We start from the raw sequence: 21,985 nt of genomic DNA on the forward strand, positions 1-21,985 counted from the left end.
GGGACCCCCTTACCTAAAACTGGATTCACCACTGATTATATTTGTCGGGAAATTGTCGCTTTTTTATATGATTTGTATGTCACAAACAGACGTAACTTTATTGACGATAAAGATTTGAATATTGAATACAAAGTTTACAGATTAAACCTACCTCATAATAGGGTATTGTATTTTCGTGCATACAAATAATATAATCGTATAATCAAGAAACGAATTTGGAATTGTGGATAGAGTTAAAAACCCATCAACATCCGAGATTTTATTTACAATAATTCTGCCCGCTGTGGACAAACAAATATAACAAAGCATGCATGATTATATATAACAAACATAAAATCAATTTAGTGCCGACCGGCGGCTAGTTACTTTAAGGAGAAGCCCTAGGGTAAGGGACAAAACTCTTACAAATCATTGGAACGTTTGTATTTACTATATTACATCAATCTCATGTAAGCATCAAAGTAACTTGGACTGATTTCATTGTTTCAAAGGAAAGCTTGAAAGGCTTTGGTGAAATTTAATGTGATACAAATACTTATTTAAACACTGATTTAAATAGTTGTGTCTCTTACCCTAGGTCTACCTCCTTAAATTTTAAAATTACAGACATCTCCGACCAACAAGTGTATATAAATCCATATGCAAACACTGTTACAGTGGCGGATGCAAGAGGGTGCAGGGGATTGGTACCCCTCTTTTTGTATTATAAAATTTGTCATTTTCATGTATAAAAATTTGAAAAAAGGTAAATAATGTCCTAGCACCCCTTTTTTCTGAGGAACTCCGACTGGCATCAAAATGTCTGGATCCACCCCTGCAGTTCATGCAATATTTTCGTTCGAAAATCTTGTACTGACAGATCCGAAAATTTTAGTGTCTGCTAGTAAGTAAGGCATCTATGATTAATATCGAATATAACAATAAAATATATCAAAGTATTCACTGTCCTGCAGTTCAAACACAATTGTTCTAATATCAATAGAAAAAAAAGCAACCGGTTGACTTGTAGTCCTTACTGAAGTTCGGATGTAGCTAAGAATCAAAAGGTACTTACCTAAGTACGGATGTATCTAAGCATCAACGGGTTGTAAGAGTACATACAGTGTATTTTGGTCAAATTTTGTAAATGCATCTAATTTGTCACTGTATTTGAAAACCAATAAAAATTAAGATAGATGTAAGAAAAGTGGAGCAAAAAAATTCTGGTTGTATAATAATCTGCGAATAAAAGCTGAAGGCGAGGTCATTATCAATGTTGAAGGAAGGATTACTTCCCTCGGGTAGTCAATTTATCGATGATGCCCTCTGGATATAAGCATTTATTGTGTTTATTTCATTTAAAATTCTAAAGAGGGCTTTGCCTTGTGATAATGCCTGACATTTTAACGCATATTATTTTTATCATAAATACCACATGACCATGTGATAACCAATAAGAACAGCTTATTTTTCTCCGATATGAAATAATGTTATTCTCCCTACCTTAGAATACAACTCATACTGGTATTTTTTTTATCATTAATATAAGTTTCTTAAAGCTTTTACATGTAGTTGTTTGGGAAATCGGCAATGATTTTCGGCTTAGCGTTTCATTTTAATTTGCGTGATTCTCAGTTGAACTTGTACTTAAACTCAGCACTGCAACATTTTAACTTCGTTTTTTTTTTTTTTTTTAAAGTTTATCTCCCATTTTGTATCTTAGTCCTAGCACTTCTATAGAGAACTAAATAGTTGTTCCCGAGAAAGATTCTTTTCTAATCGTACATGTAACAAATGTGGTCATATAGGGATTTTGTTTCCCGTGGCAGGACAAATTGTTTCACTTTATAATCAACACAAAAATTGTTACTTCCGAATGATACGTCAATGATTTTCCTGCTTTTATTAGGATCACCACTCATGAGCTCATAAATGTATTTTGCGTTCAAATGGGATATGCTTGGCACTGCTTGTCTTGAATTCAAACACTCTCCGTAACACTTTGAGGAACAAACGATAATGAAGTCAGCGTTCATATACTTTTTTTTAAGCCACATGTATTGGTCTTTTTCGCTGACAAGTCCTTGATTTTTTGCCTTCATAAAAGTGTGAAGTTGAAGGTCAGTGTTGACTGTATGGCCTTGGCCTTTGAGGTCACTGGCGAGTGCTATCATATCGTCTTTTGCATCGTCGGTGTAGGTGATAAGTATCTTTTTTGATTCGTCTGAAATAGAGATACATATATAAGCGATTGTTCGCTTAATTCGTTCTCTGTAACTCTGCTTGTTGATCGTTAGAAAGAAAATGCTGACCAAACTTTAACCAGGAATATTGGCGGAAATTAAAGACAATGAGAAAGATATACAGAGACAATAAAATCGTTTTAGTTATTATCATTTGGACACTAACATTCAAAATTCTTAAATGATTCAGACGAAAATGGTCATTGACTTATACTATAGTAATAGAAAAGCACCAAGTTTTCACGCGTACCCTACCGGTGCACCTGGTCCATACTCCTAGTTTTAAGTGGAGTCCGAGTTGCTCATTTGCTTTTGTTACTTTGTATGTATGATTTTAGTTACTTTATGTTCTTTGTTGTGTATGTCTGTTTTCCATGTCTGGTCTTTGTCCCTGGATTACATTCTTTTGATTACCACTATAACTTTGGTTCCCTTGATTACTTTTCCACAACTACATGTACATGTAACTTATCTGGAAATACTTCAATATACCTGCCAGTATTACACGTTTTTTTAAAGAGCGCAAGGTGTTCCGTCCCAGAAATTCAGATACGAGGTGTCCAGGCTACCATTTACTCATTTACTCTTTTTTGCCCTAATTTTGCAACCAAAAAAAACATCAAATGAGGGCTCCAACCCGTCCCCTGAAATATTAGTTGTAATGTGCTTTATAAATTGTATGAAGCATTTTACAGAATTGATATACAGCAAAATGATTAATTTACCTAAACACGACTGTGTACAGTATTGTCCCAAAGTGCTCAAATTTGGATCAGAGTTCGATGACCTTGACTCTTGCTCTAAGAAGGACGAACCTTCAGGGGGCGCTGAATTTCTCTTGTAAATCATATCTGAACAACGAGGTTCCTGATTTCTTGCTTGTCGTTTTACCTTTCTGCAGGTGCATACTGGTTGTTTTTGGTTCTTTGCATAAGCCTCTGGACATGTTTGTTTATTCCGCACAAAATAATCCCCACGCATCGAACTACCGTCAGGTACGCATCGCAAACTATGTGACTCTGAAGGATTTTCTGAATAGCTGATGTTATCAGTCCGGACATCATCCTCGTGATCTAATTGGTCAGTTGGTGCGACATCCACTCTAACGTTAAGCGTATGTCTAGAGGGTCTAGACGATAACATATTCAGTCTCTGAGAGGCCATTGAATGTGGGGAAAGAAGAACCGTTTCATCTGGATCGCGAAGTCTTGTCTGTTCACATATATCACAATAGTTCTCTTGGCAATCACAAGTAGGCGGTTCCCAATTAAAGGAGCTCCTCTGGGCCGAAGCTCCTACATCCGGTCGTTGGACTCGGTTCGCCCTTGATGACCTTTGACCTTGATCTAGTGATGTTGACCTTCTGTATGATGGTGGATCGGAGATTAAATCAGGTCTTTGGCAGTGTGGACACATACAATGATCCTCTTGCGCATCGCAACTGTTGTGAAAATGAAGTATGTCTGTAGAATAGAAAAGATTGAATCTGCAGTTGGAACACGTGACTGCATAGAAAATACAGAATAAAATTTTTAAAAAATGGTAAAAAAAACTATCAAAACAAAAACAAAAATCGGAAAACAAAAGAAAGCAAGAACAAATTAAGCGAAAAAGTAACCATCAAAACAACAGCCAAACAAAACCTGGGAGCATGGATTATGTGCAGTGGGAAAGGGCTGCCTCTTCAGTTTTCTAGATGAAAACCGAACACTTGCTGAATAGTGTCAAGTAAAACTATCAGGAGCAAACTGATCCGAAGGGAGCTCAATGGTAGTATAGTACAAAAGGGGAAAAATAAAAATTAATGGATATATTTTATATGGTCCCTAAAAACTGTGACGTCACAACGTAACGTATGAACTTTGATCGGGTCAAGCAGCTCTGAGACTATTTATTTTGTTTTATATTAGGAGGCGACTCAAGTTTCATCTGTTTCATATTACTGAAGAAGAAAGTATGAGAATTGGCAAATGTTTTGCCTTTAAAGTTGATTTATTTCGCCATATAGGTAGAAAAGTATATAGAAAATAAAAGTAAAATTTTAATCGAAATTGACTGCCAATAATCTCTTTGAAAAAAAAACGAAAAATTTAATTTGTGATTATCATACATTTATATAGAGCTGAATAAAAGTTATTTCATTGATTGTGCAACTGCTTTTTGTACATGTGAAAAAAAATAAATAATAAAAAATAATAATAATAATAATAAAACTAAAAACCTAATTCAATTACCTCCTTTGTAATTCCGAAATATATCCTCTGTAGCGGTCCCCATTTCACGAACCAGGACGTGCCACACATCACCGATCGTCACTCTGAGTGTTCGTAAATGGTCAAAGACGTACTCTGTCGGGCTAATGCGTGTCCGCCATCTAATAGCCTTTTACAAAGATATAAATGATTTGTCATAACTATTATAACTAAACATTTTAGTTCTCTAAGGTATTGGACTGGCATAAACGCGCTGGTGAGGGTCCAAAAATTCATATAAATGGGAGGTCCGATACATTGGATTTAAAAGGGGACCCAAGGCTATTTTCGCCAAAATTGTGCTTAAGATTAACAAATTTTTCCCGGCGATTACAACCCACACCCCCCTTTTGAGTCTGCCACGGGCGTGTTGGTCGTGCATTACTTGTTTGTCTGATTCGTACATTTCTGATAAGCCTTCGGGAAAGTGAAGGCGAAATTAAACTTAAGCATATGATTGCAGATTGCCATGTTTGCAGTGGACATATTATTTAATTATTTATCTTATTCACAAACCAATATGATCATACTAATTTAGAAGTATCCATCAAAAGTTAGCAAAGAAGTACTTCATCATCGAGGTATAAAATTTACACATTCTTTCAGTTGCTATGGGTTTTTTTTTCATAGAGTGAACAGGAATATCGGGCAGCATCCACATTTTTATTCAGAGTACAAATTGCCCACTTAATTCATTTTAAGTGCTGGATGAATGCACTCTGGTGATTTGATCCTTTATGAACAAAAAGCTGCATCCACACATTCAAGTAAAATCATAAACCAGTATTCTTATACGTCGAGGGGTGCCAAAAGTTTGCACAAATTTATCAAAATTTGTCAGCTAAAAAGTAAGAGTTTTTAACCCCTGCACCCTATCCTTTGGATCTACATGTACCATTGTAGGGGCGGATGCTGACACTTTGAAAAAGAAGGGTGCCAGTCGGGGTGCCTCAGAAAAGTGGGGTTGCTATGCAATTGATTGCCATTTTTTGTCAATTTTAAACATAAAACTACAAAGTCACTGCATTCAGTTTTCATTTTATAATATAGAGTTTTATAACTTATTACTTAGTAGGAGTTGAAATCCATGCATTACAATACAATACATATACCAAAAAGCAAACAAACAAAACAAAACAAAACAAACAAACCAAAAATACTAAGAACATGAAACACTTTATATGGCGCATTTAACAGATCTTACCGCTATCCAAGCAGGGGTCATCTTGAGATCTAAGCCACGCCTCCTGGAGTACGTTTGTAGTATGTCACAAAAGGTTTCAATTGATATCACTCCGGGTGGATCCAAGAGATTCGCTATTTCCTTTATAGCTGGTATTGGAAGACATTTTAACAGAACATTTTTGATGAATGGATCCATGTCTAAAACTACTCTGTAGATGTTTTAACTGAAAAATGAAAAAAACACATAATTTCCTATTTCAAACACAGATTCGATATTCTAGATATATTCAACAACAGACATTTTTGTAAAACAACACAAGTGAAAAACCAATAAGATGTTTGGACTAAAAAAACATCGAGGATCGTGTAGAAAACCAACAGCGTTCAACTTAAACAGGCGCGGATCCCAGGTGGAGCTTGCCAGGCGTACATGTATGCCCACCCCTTAAATTTTGGAAATTTTAATTTCTTGGCATGAAATCTTGATTTTTCATATTTAATTTTATCCCCAACAAATATCCTTGCCCCGTTTCGCTCGGCATTTAATTATATTCACGCCCCTCACCTGAAATCATGGATCCGCCCCTGATGCTTATATCCCCAATGTTCTTAGTTTCATTTTGTTTACATTCCTTAGCTAACAGACGATCAGATGGACGGACGTAAGGTATACTTAACCCTAAACAAGTTTTCCCCATAGGGTACGGGGTAAAAAATATACGAAGCCTTGGATCAAACGAATTCATTATTTAGACCAACGTATGTCATGATAATTCATCTGTATGCATGGTTTGTTCCTTAACGCACCTATGCTAGTTCTTGACACCCCCTGATTGGTGTAGAGTTCATATGTTAGTTAATTTACACGTACATGTACATTCGTAACGGCTAAAGATCTAAATATTTAGGTCAGGATATTTTTAGATCTCTGTAATGCTTCTAGGTATTTAACTCAGTGAATGAAATGAAAATTCCAAGACAGTCACGTTGACACAGGATCGTTATGGTTCTTCAATTTTTGCGATCGATTGTGGTACAGGGGCGGATCAAGAAATATACAGAAGGGGTGGTCTATAAAATTATAAAAGGGGTTTCAAGGCTACCATTTGCTAATTTTCGCCATAATGTTGTAATAATTGAAGGGGTTTCAAACCCCCTGAACCAACCCCAGGAATCCGCCACTGGAGTTGCAGCCATTTGGTTTTTTAATTACCAGGGGCCTTAGAAAAAAATTACAGAACTAAACCCGTTGAATAAAACAAGGACCAGCCCATCAGTTGTACATGTATCATTAACAAAAAAAAAAGGATCCGTGGGACACAACTTGTATTGGACGATAGCTGGGATCGTACACTACACAGTTGGCATGACATTGCACTGCTATCAAATATATAAGTACACCTACGAATTTAGATTGTGCTGACTAACATTTTCGACGGCTTTGAATGCATGCAGTGTAGGAGCGTAAACATAATTTTGGACTTTTTCTATTATGGTCGAAAATCGAATATCAAAATACACGATTATAAAACATTTCAAAGAACCCTCAAAATTCAATATCAGATAAAAGTTCATTTTACACTCTTTTAAACCAGATTTAAATATCCCAGAGATCCATTCAATTTTAACTCTGTTCTTGCCCGGTCATTAGATATTTATGGATGCATTACAAGAGAATCAAAGTCAAATATTTACAAAAAGCTTCGAAGTCAGGCTGTTCGAAATAACGATAAAAAAGCTCCAAGCTAAAATCCATAATCAACTTATCCCCCTTTAAAGAAACTTGATTTCTCCCTTAAACAGATTTTACTCCATTTGTAATCCGCAACTAAGTTTTTTGAGCTTCTTGTAGAAGTATTTCAAAATGAGCTTAATTTCTGATAACCAAATACTACATGTATCACCTCCGAATCACATGGCCGTCTTGTTATCAAATCAACCCATGAAAAGTAAATATTTCCGATAGCACGTACATTTATAGCGTATTGTTTCCTATCAATTTAAACCCAGTTTGTGAATTCTGTGTCAACGATATATAAGTACATGTATTTATGTATAACACTAAAATATAAAGAATGTTTAGTTTCTTAGTGATTAAGGATAGAACTTTATCTATGTAATGCATTTTTGAAAATGGAATACTGAGATCAAACTTTGAGAATGAAACCAAGAGAGTGTATCACCCCCTTTTTTGTTATGTTGAAAATAAAGGTATCAGATAAAAAGGGTGTATCACTCTCAATGTCAACATTTTTAAATACTGAAAATGCACGTATATCATCTTCAATAGTAGGGATTCATTACTTTTAAATGGCATTTATTCTAATACAACGCATCATGGTATAAATGTGATGAACACATGACCAACATTTCATGCAACACATAGGCTGCGTCCATATCGCTCGGGGTAAAACGTTTTCAATGCGACATAAATGGCCAGCCCATGGTAAAACAATGACAAAATGGAGGTTCCGTGATTTATTTCTTAAACAACCATCAAGAAAGCTTATTCTGTTTTTTTTACACGTAGATCCAAACACCACAAAAACTGAGCATTTCAAATTTACTTATCTTAATTATTGAAATACGCGTACAGCATACCGAAATTAACGACTATAAATGCATTTAAAATGTTATATGTAATTGCGAGCATTTCATAAAGGCGTACTTGTAAATGCAATATTTGGAGTGGCCCTGTGTAATAACAATGTTTTGCTCCTCCCCCATTTACCTCTACTCAAATCCGCTTTTTCAGAAAATGTTCTAAATACATGATAATTGCCCCGTCGTTGATGCATGCTTCATGAGTCGATCATGAATGATTCATAAGGCATAAACAATTGACAAGAAAGGGCAAAATTACAGCTCTCATGACACACTAAAGTAATGCAAGTTCAAAAAAAGGGGAATGGGGACACATCATAAAAATGCTAATACATGGAGGTTAATCATGATGCTGTGCCTATCCTTATTTTTGTAACAGGGGTGGAGGAGGTAGGGGCGGATCAAGAAGTGTTAAAAAGTGGGTTCCAGGCTAGCATTTGCTTATCTTTATCATAATTTTGCATAAATTCCACAAAATTTACCAAAACAAAATAACCTAATACAAAGTAATATATTTCCAAAAAGATGGAGGGGCCCCACCCATGGATACCCCCCCCCCCGCCAAAATAAGAGGTCCTCTCAAAAGTGTTTACAAGTTACATTCTAAAAATGCACTCTAAAACGTTGAAGGTTAAATGTGTATTTATTTATACCCTTTAAAATCTATAGACTTTGTCCTTGAAAATATAGAACTATTGTTGAAATGTAGAGTATTTTATATCAAAACAGGTATAGATTTACAAATACATACACCATTAGCATGTTCACTGTTTTTTCTAATTATTCATGCAGGTTGTATATTTTTCTCCTCAAAATTTTAAAGGTTTTTATGCACTTGAAATATAGCATTCTATTCGGCATTCCAGTAAATCTCTAGCACCCATACATTAAATGTGACTGGCCTCTTTTATTTTCGTTTTGTGTAACCTGGGAAAATCCAGATACGGTTAAAAGTGTGTCAAGGGATCTTATCTAGTATTATATAACCCGTTTAGTAGTTACACACTAATATTAAAAGGGGGCTGACACCAAATTGTCTATACATGTAAATATATTATAAGGGCTGGTATAAATGAGATGGGAGCTCGGATTGAATCCGCTATCGTCCACACATCTGTACACAGTGTAATGGCACGATTGTAATAGGGTCAAGAAAAAGTGCTTCCTTGGCCTTACGTCCCAAAAATGAACAAAATCCAACTGCTTTATGGTAGTCTGGTATAACTGACAGTTTTACACCATCTAAACAGAGTTACATTATTAAGTCAGATGAAACGCCATATTGTGTACGTGACAAAGAAACGGTCTACATCAACTTCTCGAAATTTTAATTTAAAAATAGAATTATGACGAGTGGAACTGTGATGGAAAAATTATTCCTACCTCATACAGTCTATTAGTAATTGAATATTTTCAAAATGAATACCTGTTCATTAAAAAATGGAGACAGACACTTGATTAACGTGGAGACAATTAAACTAAATACCATAAAAGAATGGCACATCCACAATTTCCCAAAAAAGTGGTTTGGGGTTAGGAGGGAGTGATTGACCAAAGTTCGCCTTTCAAACAGACTTTTTCGAGTTTAAAATTGGGTTGTGTTCTTATGGATCTACCTTTCGATTTGATGTTTTGGCAAAATAAGTCGTGCTTTTCAGTTAATTTTCAATACTATACGTATTCTTATGCTTCATTTGCCACGAGATTTCAAGGCACAATACAATGTACATATTTTAATGAACATATATCTGTTTAAAATCTGCATATTTCATTATACACAGACTATATTTACTTAGGAGCTAACAACCAAAAACCAGTCAAGCCTGTATTACATCAGATTAAACATGTAGGTGTATTGTTGCGTTCAAGATCTTTGGTTACCTTGCTTAACAAACGAAACCGATTTGGTTTTGTTCTCTTTAGTACCAGTCCACATTAAAGTCCGACACTGCAAATGGTACATATAAAGTGATTCATGGTGAAGAAAAACCCACCCAACAACGATACTTTTTCAGTCTACATATGCAGTACTTTCACACAATGATAATTATTTTATCATTCTGATCTGCACTTTTTAGATAAATCCTACGTCGATCGCCCACTAAAATCAAGCAAATGAAAACAAATCAAGAACCATAACTCTTTCAAAATGCTAATTTCATGTACAATCTATACAACTTTTATCTCAAAACCGCAACAACTAAATGGAAAATTAAGACTGGTTAGGTGATAGTAACTGTTTCTGAACAAAAAATAAAAGTGAGATCGGTGGGTTTTTGACATGCATGAATCACCTTCTGTCTGATTTTTATCAAACTGATACTTAAGTTCACGAACGATATACAGTTAAATCCACCAAACGAACATCTTGTGGAATATAGATTTTGTTCGGTTAAAACAGTAAAAACTTCTAGAAACTGACTTCATTAATGGACTTAAAAAGATATCTGGTTTACACAGGTTTCCGGTTTTTCTAGGGTTTGGTTGAGACAGGTTTCACTGTTAATTGTGATGTATTTTACACGGTCATTCTTATTTAAAAACAAGTTTACATAAGAAGCATGCAATTTAAGGAACGCACATCAGAATAAACCAGTTATCTGTGAAAACAAGACATGCATCGTCTGAAGTCCCTTCATATTAATTTCAATACCCTTTGAAACTGTGTAAATCGAGCAACTGTCTTAAGCGAACAAATCTCTAAATCCAAAAAGGGTTCATTTGTTTAGACAGGTTTCACTTTACTTATTTCCATGGTTTCATTTGAGTTCCATTAAACAATATTTTCGCCCTTACTTTTTTATGTATCGACCACATGTTACCAATCAATATTTTTCTTCGTTCTCAACCTCCTTCATTATATTTGAGTGGTTCTTAAATCACCAGTTTATACAGCATCATACTACATGTACATGTATTAAAAAGGTTGACAAAATATGAACTAATCACCCATGCACTGCATGATACTTAAGTGATATGAACAGATGCTTAGAAAACATTATAGAAACCGGTGACTAATAATGAGTACATGTACATGCATAACAATTGTAGATACATGCACTTGAAGGTGAATAATTTCGACCCCTTTTGGGGGTCAAATGTCAATAATAGTTCTAACTATTTAAATCTATTTGTTTATTAAGAGGTTCAAGCTCATTCTATTAAATATATTTTGGCACCCGTCCGTCTGTCTGCACGTCATTGTGAGCGTAACGAAATTCATTTATCCTAATTTTTAGTCCGTTGTTTTGAACACTTGCTACAAATATAAACTACTGCATTTTTATGTTTTTTTTTATTGTAGATTTATATCATTTGGTGAAAAATTGAACAAAAACGTTTTGAATTATGTTCAGAGACGGATCCATACGTTCATAGTTGAGCTACATTTAGTGTTTGTAATAGTCGTTTTTCATATTTCCGTAATGAAAGCCATTTTAGCAAGTTTTTCAAAGGGACGTAACCCACCAACACCCGACAAAGGAATGGGAAAGGAAGAAAAGTAAACATTTTTCTGTGAAACCTAAACTATGTATATTTCGGTAAGTAGCTGAATGGTTTGAAATTAATCATTCAAAAGTAACCAAGTACTTTCCACAGCTAAAACATGTCAAATATTGGAATTTGAAGTCTACTGCTGTCTGCATTGCTCCAATTGGACAGTAAACCAGTCAGTCGGGTTGGAAGGTTACTTCCTTTTGCTCAAAATTAAAAAAAAAACAAAACAAAGTCAAAATCAGGAATATGAAAAAAAGGTTGACTAATCAGTTATTAAACTTTTTTTCACTTTCTTTGATATAACTGCCGATCCATATGACGTCATGTATGGACGGGAAGGAACTCGCTTTCAAATCAGATTTAATCAGTTGTGTATGTTTTCACTTTTTTTTCCACATGAATGACCAGGAAAATTAGAGTTGCCAGCCGGAGTTCCTCAGACAAGGGTGGGGTGCTAGGACATTATTTACCATTTTATATCAGTTTTACACATGAAATGATAATTTTTTCAATAAAAAAGGGGAGTGCCAACCCACTGCACCCTTCCCCTACATCCGCCACTGAATGATCCAAAGTAAAATATATACAAAAAATATGATGTAACAAATAGATTATGCCACCTATCACAGTGAAACCTACCCTAACCGAACCTCTTCTATATTAAAATTCGATTGTTTTACATGTAGATAGGTTTTTGGTTTACCACAAAAGGTTCAAAACTGCATTTGAATTTTTACAAAATAAATCAAAGGACTTCAAAATGAGCCTTGAAGGGCGGATCGGGCACTTTGAAAAGATGGGATCTCAGCCGCGGTTCCTCAGAAAAAGGAAGTACTAAGACATTATCTATCTTTTTTTTTCAATTTGACATGAAAATGACAAAATTTTCTAATAAAAAGGAGGTGTGTCAATCCCTTGCACACCCCCGCCCCGAACCTCTTGTTAAGGCATGCACGGTTTTTGAAATTCAGGGTTTGGTTTCACTATACAGTTTGCACTTCCAATTTAATCAAATATTTGTTTAAAAAAAAATAACACAGATTTAAATTTAACGTTATCTGCGAAAACCAACAGCCCATCCCAACGGCCCATAAAATTTAGGAGGGCAGGAAACATATTATTAACCCTCTCGTGAAATTCAATGACGTCACTTCCGTTCAACTTCACTCTTGGTGAGGCGTTATTCTGTTCATAGGCGTTGTCACAGTCGATTTGACGTAGTTGTCACTTGAAATGTTGGAAAATATCAGGCAGTGAGAACAATGAAAAAAACAATAACAGTAGGTAATGATAAACATAACGGAGTGCTGCGCTGCTGTGAACACTGAGAAAAGTCAAATGCAACTAAAACAAAAAAAAAATCTACAGAAAAGACCACATGCTTTATTCAATAGCTTTCTATGAGTTTTGTTTAAACAAAAAAATAGGGTGAACAATGCATTACTACATGTATTAAAAAATATTCGATAAACTGCTTGTTCACGGCTTTCTTAATATTGCCCTCGTTATCAGCCCTCAATTGATATCAACCCGGGGTAAAGACCTAGATGCCGATATCAAGATCTCAGGCTGATAACAATGGCAATACTAGCTCAATTTCAGCCACTGCCGTGGCTTTATTGACAATAAAAAGGTCGTGTATAAATCTGTTTGTCAAATACTTTTTATACATGTACAACATGTGCCAGTAATGAATTATTTACACCTTTATAATTAAAATCTGTGAATTAAATCCTTGCCCTCCCGTTATCGATTAAGCCATGACTACACAGTTTATAAATCACGATCGATATTTATAAATAGATGTGCTAGAAGATTTAAAATTAACATGAATAACAATTTTAATAGCCTTGTGTCGTTACAAAGACATCAAAATACTTGTATGTCAAAGGGAAAGCTTTTTGGCTGATGAAAACGATGCCATGCATGTGGTACCCATTGTGACATAGTACCCCCCCCCCCGTTTAAAATGACCATATTCATTGTTTACCTGCCTCAACCAACCATGATGTAACCTGCCCAAACTGGTAATGGTATTATTTGTCAAAACCGCTTATGTTGTTTATACATTTTTATGATGTTGGAGATTTGCTGCGTACAGTAAAATAATAGTTCACTCAACAATACCAGCACGGAATTGAACCCCAGGCCCCTGGCACAGTAAGACGACGCTGTACCGAGCTTAAGGAATATTTTACACACTTAAGATAGCAAATTGCCTCAGTTTGCATTTTACTTGAGGGTTACAATGTCTTGGATAATAACCATAATATAGGGCGGGCTTCATTCATACAACTTTCTTAGATGTATGGTCACGTGTCATGGTCGATCAAGTTTGACACACCCAAAATTCAATTTTTGTCTTCAGGAATGAGATGCATGTATAAATAAAGAAGAATTGCCCATTGAAATAATGGTTTCGTAAATAAATTGCCCATTCTTACAATCTTAATCAACATGTACCGGTACCAACTTCAGAATTGCTAATAGAATATAGGGGGGGAGGGGGGGGGGAGGGGGATTGAAAACAATTTAGAGCCAGCGATATAGAATTATATTTTTTCCGTACATGGCTGAATAAAAGATTTTCTTGCTTATATTTAGAATATGTTTAACTATTTCAAAATAATCCCAGCCACCATCCTTTCAGCATATAAATGGTCGGTGCCTAACTGTTCCTCAAATTCGAATTAACTTGGTGGATCTAGGGGTGGTACATGTATGGCGTGGGTTGGACCTCGTTTTTTTTGGAAAATGTTTATTTAGTGTCAACTTTGAATCAAAATTTGCAGTTAGCAGCCTTTTTTTTTTTTTGCCCTCTTGAACATCCCCTCCCCCCACCTACACATACGCTTTTCAAAATTGCTGGATCCGCACCTAAATCTGACGATCTATAATAGATTTTTCATCGTGATTTTGAAATTATGAGGGTAGACAATTAATGATACCCAAGCATATTCTCACAACAGGCGGTCTAATTTGGGAATTTCCACTTGCAAAACAACGGTCGAAAAAATCTGTCTATTCTGTACACTTACCTTTTAAACTTTTCAAAGTACTGAATTAATATATCCAAAATATCATAACTATTAAAAACGTTCTTCATAAAATGTTCATTTCTTTTGCATTTTCCCACACCATGATCAATACACGGTCAGCTATCTGACGGTGCACCCTGGGTACTTTTTATCTGTTGAATGGACTGGAAATAGACCGGAACTAGGGTAAAGTGTATAATATCTAACGGGTCATAGCCGAATTCGTAAAACGCTTACATCATAGACTTTTGATAAGACGAACTTGAAGGGGTGTTAATAAATTGAACATTTTTCAAATGGTTTGTATTTATTATGGAATGGAATTAATGATTTGCAGGTTTCAAACGAACCATACCACAACCTAAACTCTTTAACCACTGACTTTCAATGAATGATTGATTGATTATTGGGGTTTAACGCCCGAGCAGTAATATTTTAACTATATTCAGGTGATGAACATGAAATAGATGATAAAATGAACGTGAAATGATGATGAAATGAAAAATGAGATGGGACACAAGAATAATAGGGTCGACAAATTTTGATTGCTAGAAAAAGGGAGGGATGGGTTGGGTTGGGCAATTTAGCCTCCTCTGGGGGAGCGCAAAGGTTCGTACTCCTATCGAATACCACAGCAGGGTTTTTTAATGTGCAAGGAACGTGGCATCTTTCCCAACACGGTGCACCACTATGGTTTGCGGTCAGGTTTTCCGTATTATAGTCTGACAACCCCAGCATGTAACACGCCAGGGTACCCATTCCACCACCTAGGGCACATAACCCAGTTGCTCTGTGGGCCCCTGGCTAGGATTCTGAGCACTATTAGGTCGCCTTTTACGACAAGCTTAGCGCTGCTGCGGGCCTATTATTTTGACACCCTGACCTGCACGGGGCCTGACTTTCAAGTCCGTTAGACGAACAGGAATCTGTATAAATGTATACAAAACATACGACCCAGGACTTTAGAGTTGACGAATATTGATTATATATGTACAGATGTACTGGTGTTTGATATCATGAGAGAGTGTATGGGAAAGATAAGTTTGCGACAGTTTTACGTCCTTTGGCACCTTAACTGATTTGCGCCGCCAACTTTAACAAAACTACTATTTATTGAAGGTATTCGCATATGCCACTTTGAACGTGTTATTTTGGTTATTTCATGTTATTTCTGTTGTGTGTGTCTGTTTTCTTTGTCTAGTCTTTATCCTAAGGATATATTTTTTTATTTCCGCTCGAATCTTGGTTCCCCTAATTTCTCTTATAAAGTGAAGCATGGTAAAATTTCGAACATTTTAAAGAAAAATTAGTATGACTTACTTCCTCTTTTACCCGAACTGGGAACAGGCAGCTAAATGAACTAGAAATATTGTGAGCAAGCTCACAAAGGGAATACATTTACCTCCACTTCAAATATGACTTAAATATATAATCCGTAAGTTCAAATATATCTCTTTTGAGTCCTCACCCAGAAGCTGCATTCTTTCAGGCATCTACATATAATGCCCAACCTTCCTGAAAAATTTCATGAAATTCCCTGGAGTTGCTTTTAAATGGAGGCTTCTACATGTAAAACTCTTAAATTGGATTATCTCCTTTCAAAGTCCTCCTACAGTAACTATTTTCCTTCATGTGCATCTACATTATTATGAAAATTCACCAAAATCCCTTCAGCGGTTTAGGGGAAGTTGCGCTGATGAGATTTTATCATGTAAAACCCTTGTGTTGGATTATCGCTCTTTAGAGTTCCCTGACAGTCACTGCATTTTTGGTATATCCTTGTATATACACGTTTACATATGATGCCCATCCTTCCTATAAAATGTCAACATCCCTTCAGCGGTTTAGGAGGAGTTGCGCTGACAAAAACATAAAATAAATAAACAAACAGACATGCAGACAGGATGATTCCTATTTAGCCCAAAACCGTGTTTGCGGGGGTATAACTATTGCATGGGATGAGTCATTTAAAGAAATTACACTTCACAAAGTTGATGTCAATAGTTTATCTATTCTAACGATATGTTGCAAATTTCGTAACAATTTTATTGCTTTAAAAAAACTGTAAATGAGTTAAATAAATAAATGTTAATTTGAAACAATATGTGTTATTATCAATATGAGTTGTAGAAGTTGAATATATTGGTATTTTTAAAATATGAATGCCCTATACATGTTTACAACTATAGATTTATTTTCTCCGTGATTTAAACCTTAAAATGTAAGCTATAATGTTGTCTAAGATACGAAACTAAAAAAGATCCTGGCTTTGTATTTCTCTTAGTATTACAGATTAACTTCCTGTTAGGCTGAAAACTGGCTATCAGTGCTTCCAAGGTTAAATTTGCATTGTTTACCATTATGAGCACTTCGTCCTTTATAAAGTCTTTATTTTCAATTGTAATTAAATCAAATGTAATATTTTAAATAATAACCCCAAAAAGGCATTGACTGTTCTGTTTTCGCGGGCAACAATTTTGATTATTATATAGATAGCAGTGTTTTATCGAATGTTCCAAGTGTACTAATTTAAAATTTCGATAATTCACAATGAAATAAATTCGGTAATTTCACTCTCGGACTTTCTCCCGCCAAAACGTCACAATTTTAATATCAATTCGCCAATCGCAGAATTTTAGATTTATGTTAAAAATATCGATAAATTATGAAGAATATCTATATAATAAATAGAGTAATTAAAGTAAACGTGTATATACAAGGATATACCAAAACTGCAGTGACTGTCAGGGGAATCTAAAGAGCGATTATCCAACTCAAGGGTTTTACATGATAATATCTCATCTGCGCTCGATTATTGAATGACAGGGAAAAAAATATTTCAAACTTTTATTTATCTCCTGAAAGGGCACTTAAAATATTGATCAAGTCAAAAAATAAGTTTCTTTGGATAATATTCATGCTTTTCTGTTGTACCAACAGTTCGGAAACAGAACAGGTTGTCCGGATAATGATTTCACTACAAAGCATTTGCTTCTGCTTATCATAGGAATGAACCAAATTTTATTACATGTATGTCTAAAAGGCTTTAAAATCAGGGTTCTCCCAAAGTCATATAAGTGCATTGTAGGTTTTTGTAGCTTAACAACTATTGAGTCCAGTCAAAGCATGTCAATTTGCCTTTTTGCTGTCTAATTACCATGAATGAAATGACCCTACAATCAGGCAAGAGCATCAAGAGAGCAGCCAAACCAGTAGTATAGACATATTCTGAGTTCTATCCGATTACCCAAAGGCTGGATTCTGCCACCTTTACAGTACTAAGTACAGTTACTAACAGAATCCCAATAATGAACAGTCCTGAGAGACTCAAAAGGGTATTCAAACAGCTTATATCTTTCAGTACTTTTGGATTCCATATACTCGATGACTAAATCAGAGAATTAGCCAGTCCCATTCTAGTTAACTGTGTGAAATATTCCAAATGAATTGAAGACTTTTGGTGAATAAAACCTTTACTAACAAACTAAGACAAGAACTAATATGTTACACAGTTTTCAACGGGGTGTGTAAATTGTTATGTGTTTATGTGTTAAGAGAACAAATAATAATAGGAATATAATCATTGAAACTGAGCTTGTTACATGTACAATGATTTTGATACTGTTAACAAGTAACAATATGTAAAAAAGAATTTGTTGGTACATATGTACGACATACAATATCTATACTTTTGATGTTATTCAAACCTTCTTAAGTTAGTAACATGACTTTAATTATGTTGTAAATAGCATAAAAAGGACAAAGCATTAGAAAATAACTAATTATAGTTTCTTATCTATTTATCATTAAGTTACTCGGTGCAAAGAATTATACTACAACTATTGTACATTGATGATTCAAAAAGTTTCCCACCATTACATTATAATATTTTATAAATTAAATCTGATTTAAAATATAGAATGACTGAAATAATACATGTACTTCATAGTATTGCATATGATTTTAAGTTAATGTTCTCTTGAAAAAAAAAGAAACGGTACATTTTGTTCAAAAGTATCAAATACATGTAACAGTACTATCTAGTGAAGTAGACATTTTTTTACAGAAGTAGACAATTATTTAAATGGTATATTATAAAACAAAACCTGTTATATTCATATATGCTGCATCGTATTTCCACAATTTAGCATTACATTTTCGCAGAAATAATAACGTCCACAGGTATAGAAAAAAACTTAATCAAAGATAATCAAAACTTTTTCGCAACTCATGCAGGATTTATGAAGAAAGAATGATGTGTGCATTACGAAGTTACCCACCTTTAATCAAAGTGCTGAGGCACTGAGTCAAGGAAGACCTCAAAGTAATAAAAAATATTCATGTAACCAAATTGTAAGTCAAATAAACCGATCAAAACTTAGTCCTTTTAAAGAATAACCATTGTTTTAACGCAGTGTATATTTATACAGTCCGTTTATCACTACATATTTTTGGACCTTCTTTTGCATTTTTGCTTTTGGTATTCCTGGCTGTACACGTACGTTGATGTCTTCAAATTTCCTAACACTTAAATCAGCATTTTCTTCACAAAATATGAATTCCACTGAGAATCACTGACTATAGATATTCGATGAATTTTCAAAGTAAGAATGGATCCACACCTTGAAATTTCGGTTTAGAGGTGCAGGAAGTAGAAATGAATCCTGCAGACTGGAGGAAGTTGAACAAAGGCCTAATCTGAAGGGAGAAATGAGCAAAATACTTGTGCTTGTTTGTGCTTACTTTGAATAGATTTTCTTTGTAATAAATTATAACTAAAATTTGTCCTTCTCATTGTTGTCTAGATTAGGCTGTGGGTTTAACTCGTCGGAACTGTGCACATATATACAATAAAGAATTTTTCAGTTCAAACATAGATAAAAAAACTCTTATTGTAAAAATTACTTTGCAGTTTAAAGATCATTAAAGTATAAACAACTTTGCAGCTCATAGATTTGAGCAATTTATGATTCCAATTTAGTTGGAAAGTCAGTGGTATAGAGATGTGGTGAATACATACAGGGAATATGATGTTTTTATCACAAATGCACTTTGAGTATAAATCCATCTTTTTTACTCTCCAAAACAAAAAAAAGTTACTAGTGAACCCATACTTCATGAGTACCACTTTTCTATGATGAATCACTATTGCTGAGTGTTTTATACCCGTCTGCCTTCAATAATGTATGTGCATTTCTTTCACTTTTTTCTGCATGGTTGTTTCACAAATATGTATAAGAAGACAATACAAGTAACTCTCATGTTTTGCAAATATATAAGTGCAAAGAAATCAGGCTTCATGTTTTCATAGTTTTTTTTTATTAAGAGATGTTTACATACATTTACAGCTGCTTCATGCTTAAATAGTGTCCCAGCACAGAAATGGTCTGTTTTACTTTTGCCTTCTTCTCACTTCATCCAGTGAAACTTCTAAGTGATAACCACTAAAAAGAAATCAAGGAAAATAAAAAAACAGCGGTCCAATGCCCTCAGCGAAAAACGAAAAGTGAGGAAAACTTTAAATTCACAGAAATTTCCCTGTCCAAGGGCCATAACTTCCGTAAAAATCATTCAACCATAACCAAAGTCGAATTTAATCTGTAACTCTTCATAATAAGGCCACATACCAAAAACAAACTTAATTGGTATAAGCATAAAAAAGCGGAAAACGCCGAGGGACGGACGGACATCCGGCATTTCCATGTCCCCTCGCGATGTGGGGGACAAAAATCATAACAGTGTCTGATATATGCAAAACGTTACAATGTAAATTCATGAAAATATACATGTATGTTAAACATATGATATGGAGAAACCTCCTCTTGTTGGGAAATATTGTTACATGCACATATAATTTTGTGCAAATGAGGCAAAAATAAAGGTTGGGTGGTTATAACGGTACCAGGTTTTTACTGGTTTTGAAACCACCTAGTCAATATTCCCACAGTGATCCAGGTCGATTGAAAATTGGCATTATAACAATATTTCTGTCATTATTCATAGTTTTTGTCCTACATTAAAAAATGTTAATATAGTATATATCTACTATATTTCAGTGTTCTTAGGTTTTATTCTTTTAATATCTCTAACAGCTGTTTCAATTAAGTAAAAAAATAAACATAATAAGTTCTTTCTCTAAAGTAATTCTAATTTATATGAAATTACATAACAAACTTTACAAAAATGTACAGTGTATTTCATGGGCACATCTTTGTTTCAATAACTATTAACAACAGGTAACATAAGTAGAACAGGTTACTTTCCACCTGTCATTGTTAAAACAATATCACCTCATTATGGCCTCATAACCAGATAGTTTGAATTGATGAGTTTAAAACAATAAGCTAAAGTCATTTCATTTACCAGACAAAAACCTTCTAAATACAGAAAATGGAAAGCTTGCTAAGGATATTGCTTTAGGCCTTCTTCCATGTTTGATTTTAACTACCTGCTGATTTATAATGACGTTTGTTCAAAATCTCTGGATCAATCTCTGAATATTGATTTATCTATGAGCCATTAATGTCACACTGTAAAGTAGAAAACAAATTAGATACATGTATTACTATATTACAAAAATCATAATTTCATGTATGAAATCTTTAATTGATACTGTACTACATATGCCAATAACCATTGTTAGAGTACATGTACATGTATTTTTGTAGTTTTCAGTATAACTTTCTTGTTCAGGGACATACAAATGTAAACTGCAAATTTTGACTATACTGTTCTACACTAGTAACAGTATACCTATCACCAGTTTTGAACATAACAATAACTGTTTACATAAAGTATATGAAAAAAATAATATACACCTTCAACACTTACCTAGTACATTGTACATGTAAGAATGTCCATGGAAATCTGCTCTTAGAAAAGGTCTACTTTTGGTAGCCTTGATATCCAATACATTTTCAATGCACTTTCATGGACATAGAATTTCTAACATAACTGTGTCTTTCTTGTGTTTCTTACTTTATGATCTGCATTCTAAATAAATGTTTCTGGTATACCTTGACAATGTATTAAAAAAGAACCATATTGATAATCATTTATGACTTACATAGATATAATACACATGTAAATTGTATTACTATTTCTTTAAATTCCAGACTGAATAGTACATGCCAAAATCTGTATCACATGCAGTATCAACAGGAGACTCCTATATCAACTCAAGGGC

At 34.5% G+C, this 21,985-nt stretch overlaps 1 protein-coding gene and 1 long non-coding RNA gene across 2 annotated transcripts; both read right to left on the reverse strand.

The window, feature by feature from the left end:
• Positions 1 to 244: 244 nt before the first annotated feature.
• On the reverse strand, positions 245 to 14,963 carry LOC148610782 (uncharacterized). Its single transcript, XM_088596143.1, has 5 exons — positions 14,800 to 14,963; positions 5,679 to 5,883; positions 4,457 to 4,604; positions 2,948 to 3,685; positions 245 to 2,203 (listed from the first exon to the last, which is right to left on the reverse strand). The coding sequence occupies exons 2-5, from the start codon at positions 5,853 to 5,855 to the stop codon at positions 1,755 to 1,757; spliced, it is 1,512 nt and encodes a 503-aa protein (XP_088452269.1). The 5' UTR covers positions 5,856 to 5,883; positions 14,800 to 14,963; the 3' UTR covers positions 245 to 1,754.
• A 3,378-nt stretch (positions 14,964 to 18,341) lies between these two features.
• Positions 18,342 to 21,309, reverse strand: LOC148610783 (uncharacterized). The gene is made up of 3 exons (XR_015914683.1): positions 21,248 to 21,309; positions 20,140 to 20,243; positions 18,342 to 19,497 (listed from the first exon to the last, which is right to left on the reverse strand). It is a non-coding gene; the product is annotated as an uncharacterized LOC148610783 (long non-coding RNA).
• Between the last annotated feature and the right edge of the window lie 676 nt (positions 21,310 to 21,985).

This window comes from Perna viridis, chromosome 8 (genome assembly GCF_037379345.1).
Source record: "Perna viridis isolate PV_CMFRI_1.1 ecotype Kerala chromosome 8, ASM3737934v1, whole genome shotgun sequence".
Taxonomy (NCBI): domain Eukaryota; kingdom Metazoa; phylum Mollusca; class Bivalvia; order Mytilida; family Mytilidae; genus Perna; species Perna viridis.

What these genes read in the sequence shown, in the direction of transcription:
- LOC148610782 (XM_088596143.1), bottom strand. Translation starts at nt 5,855, where the DNA reads ATGGATCCATTCATCAAAAATGTTCTGTTAAAATGTCTTCCAATACCA. An exon ending in ATTTCGGAATTACAAAGGAG is followed by an intron (nt 3,686 to 4,456) that starts GTAATTGAATTA and finishes TCTATTCTACAG; the next exon opens with ACATACTTCATTTTCACAAC. An exon ending in CTGTACACAGTCGTGTTTAG is followed by an intron (nt 2,204 to 2,947) that starts GTAAATTAATCA and finishes TCTCTATTTCAG; the next exon opens with ACGAATCAAAAAAGATACTT.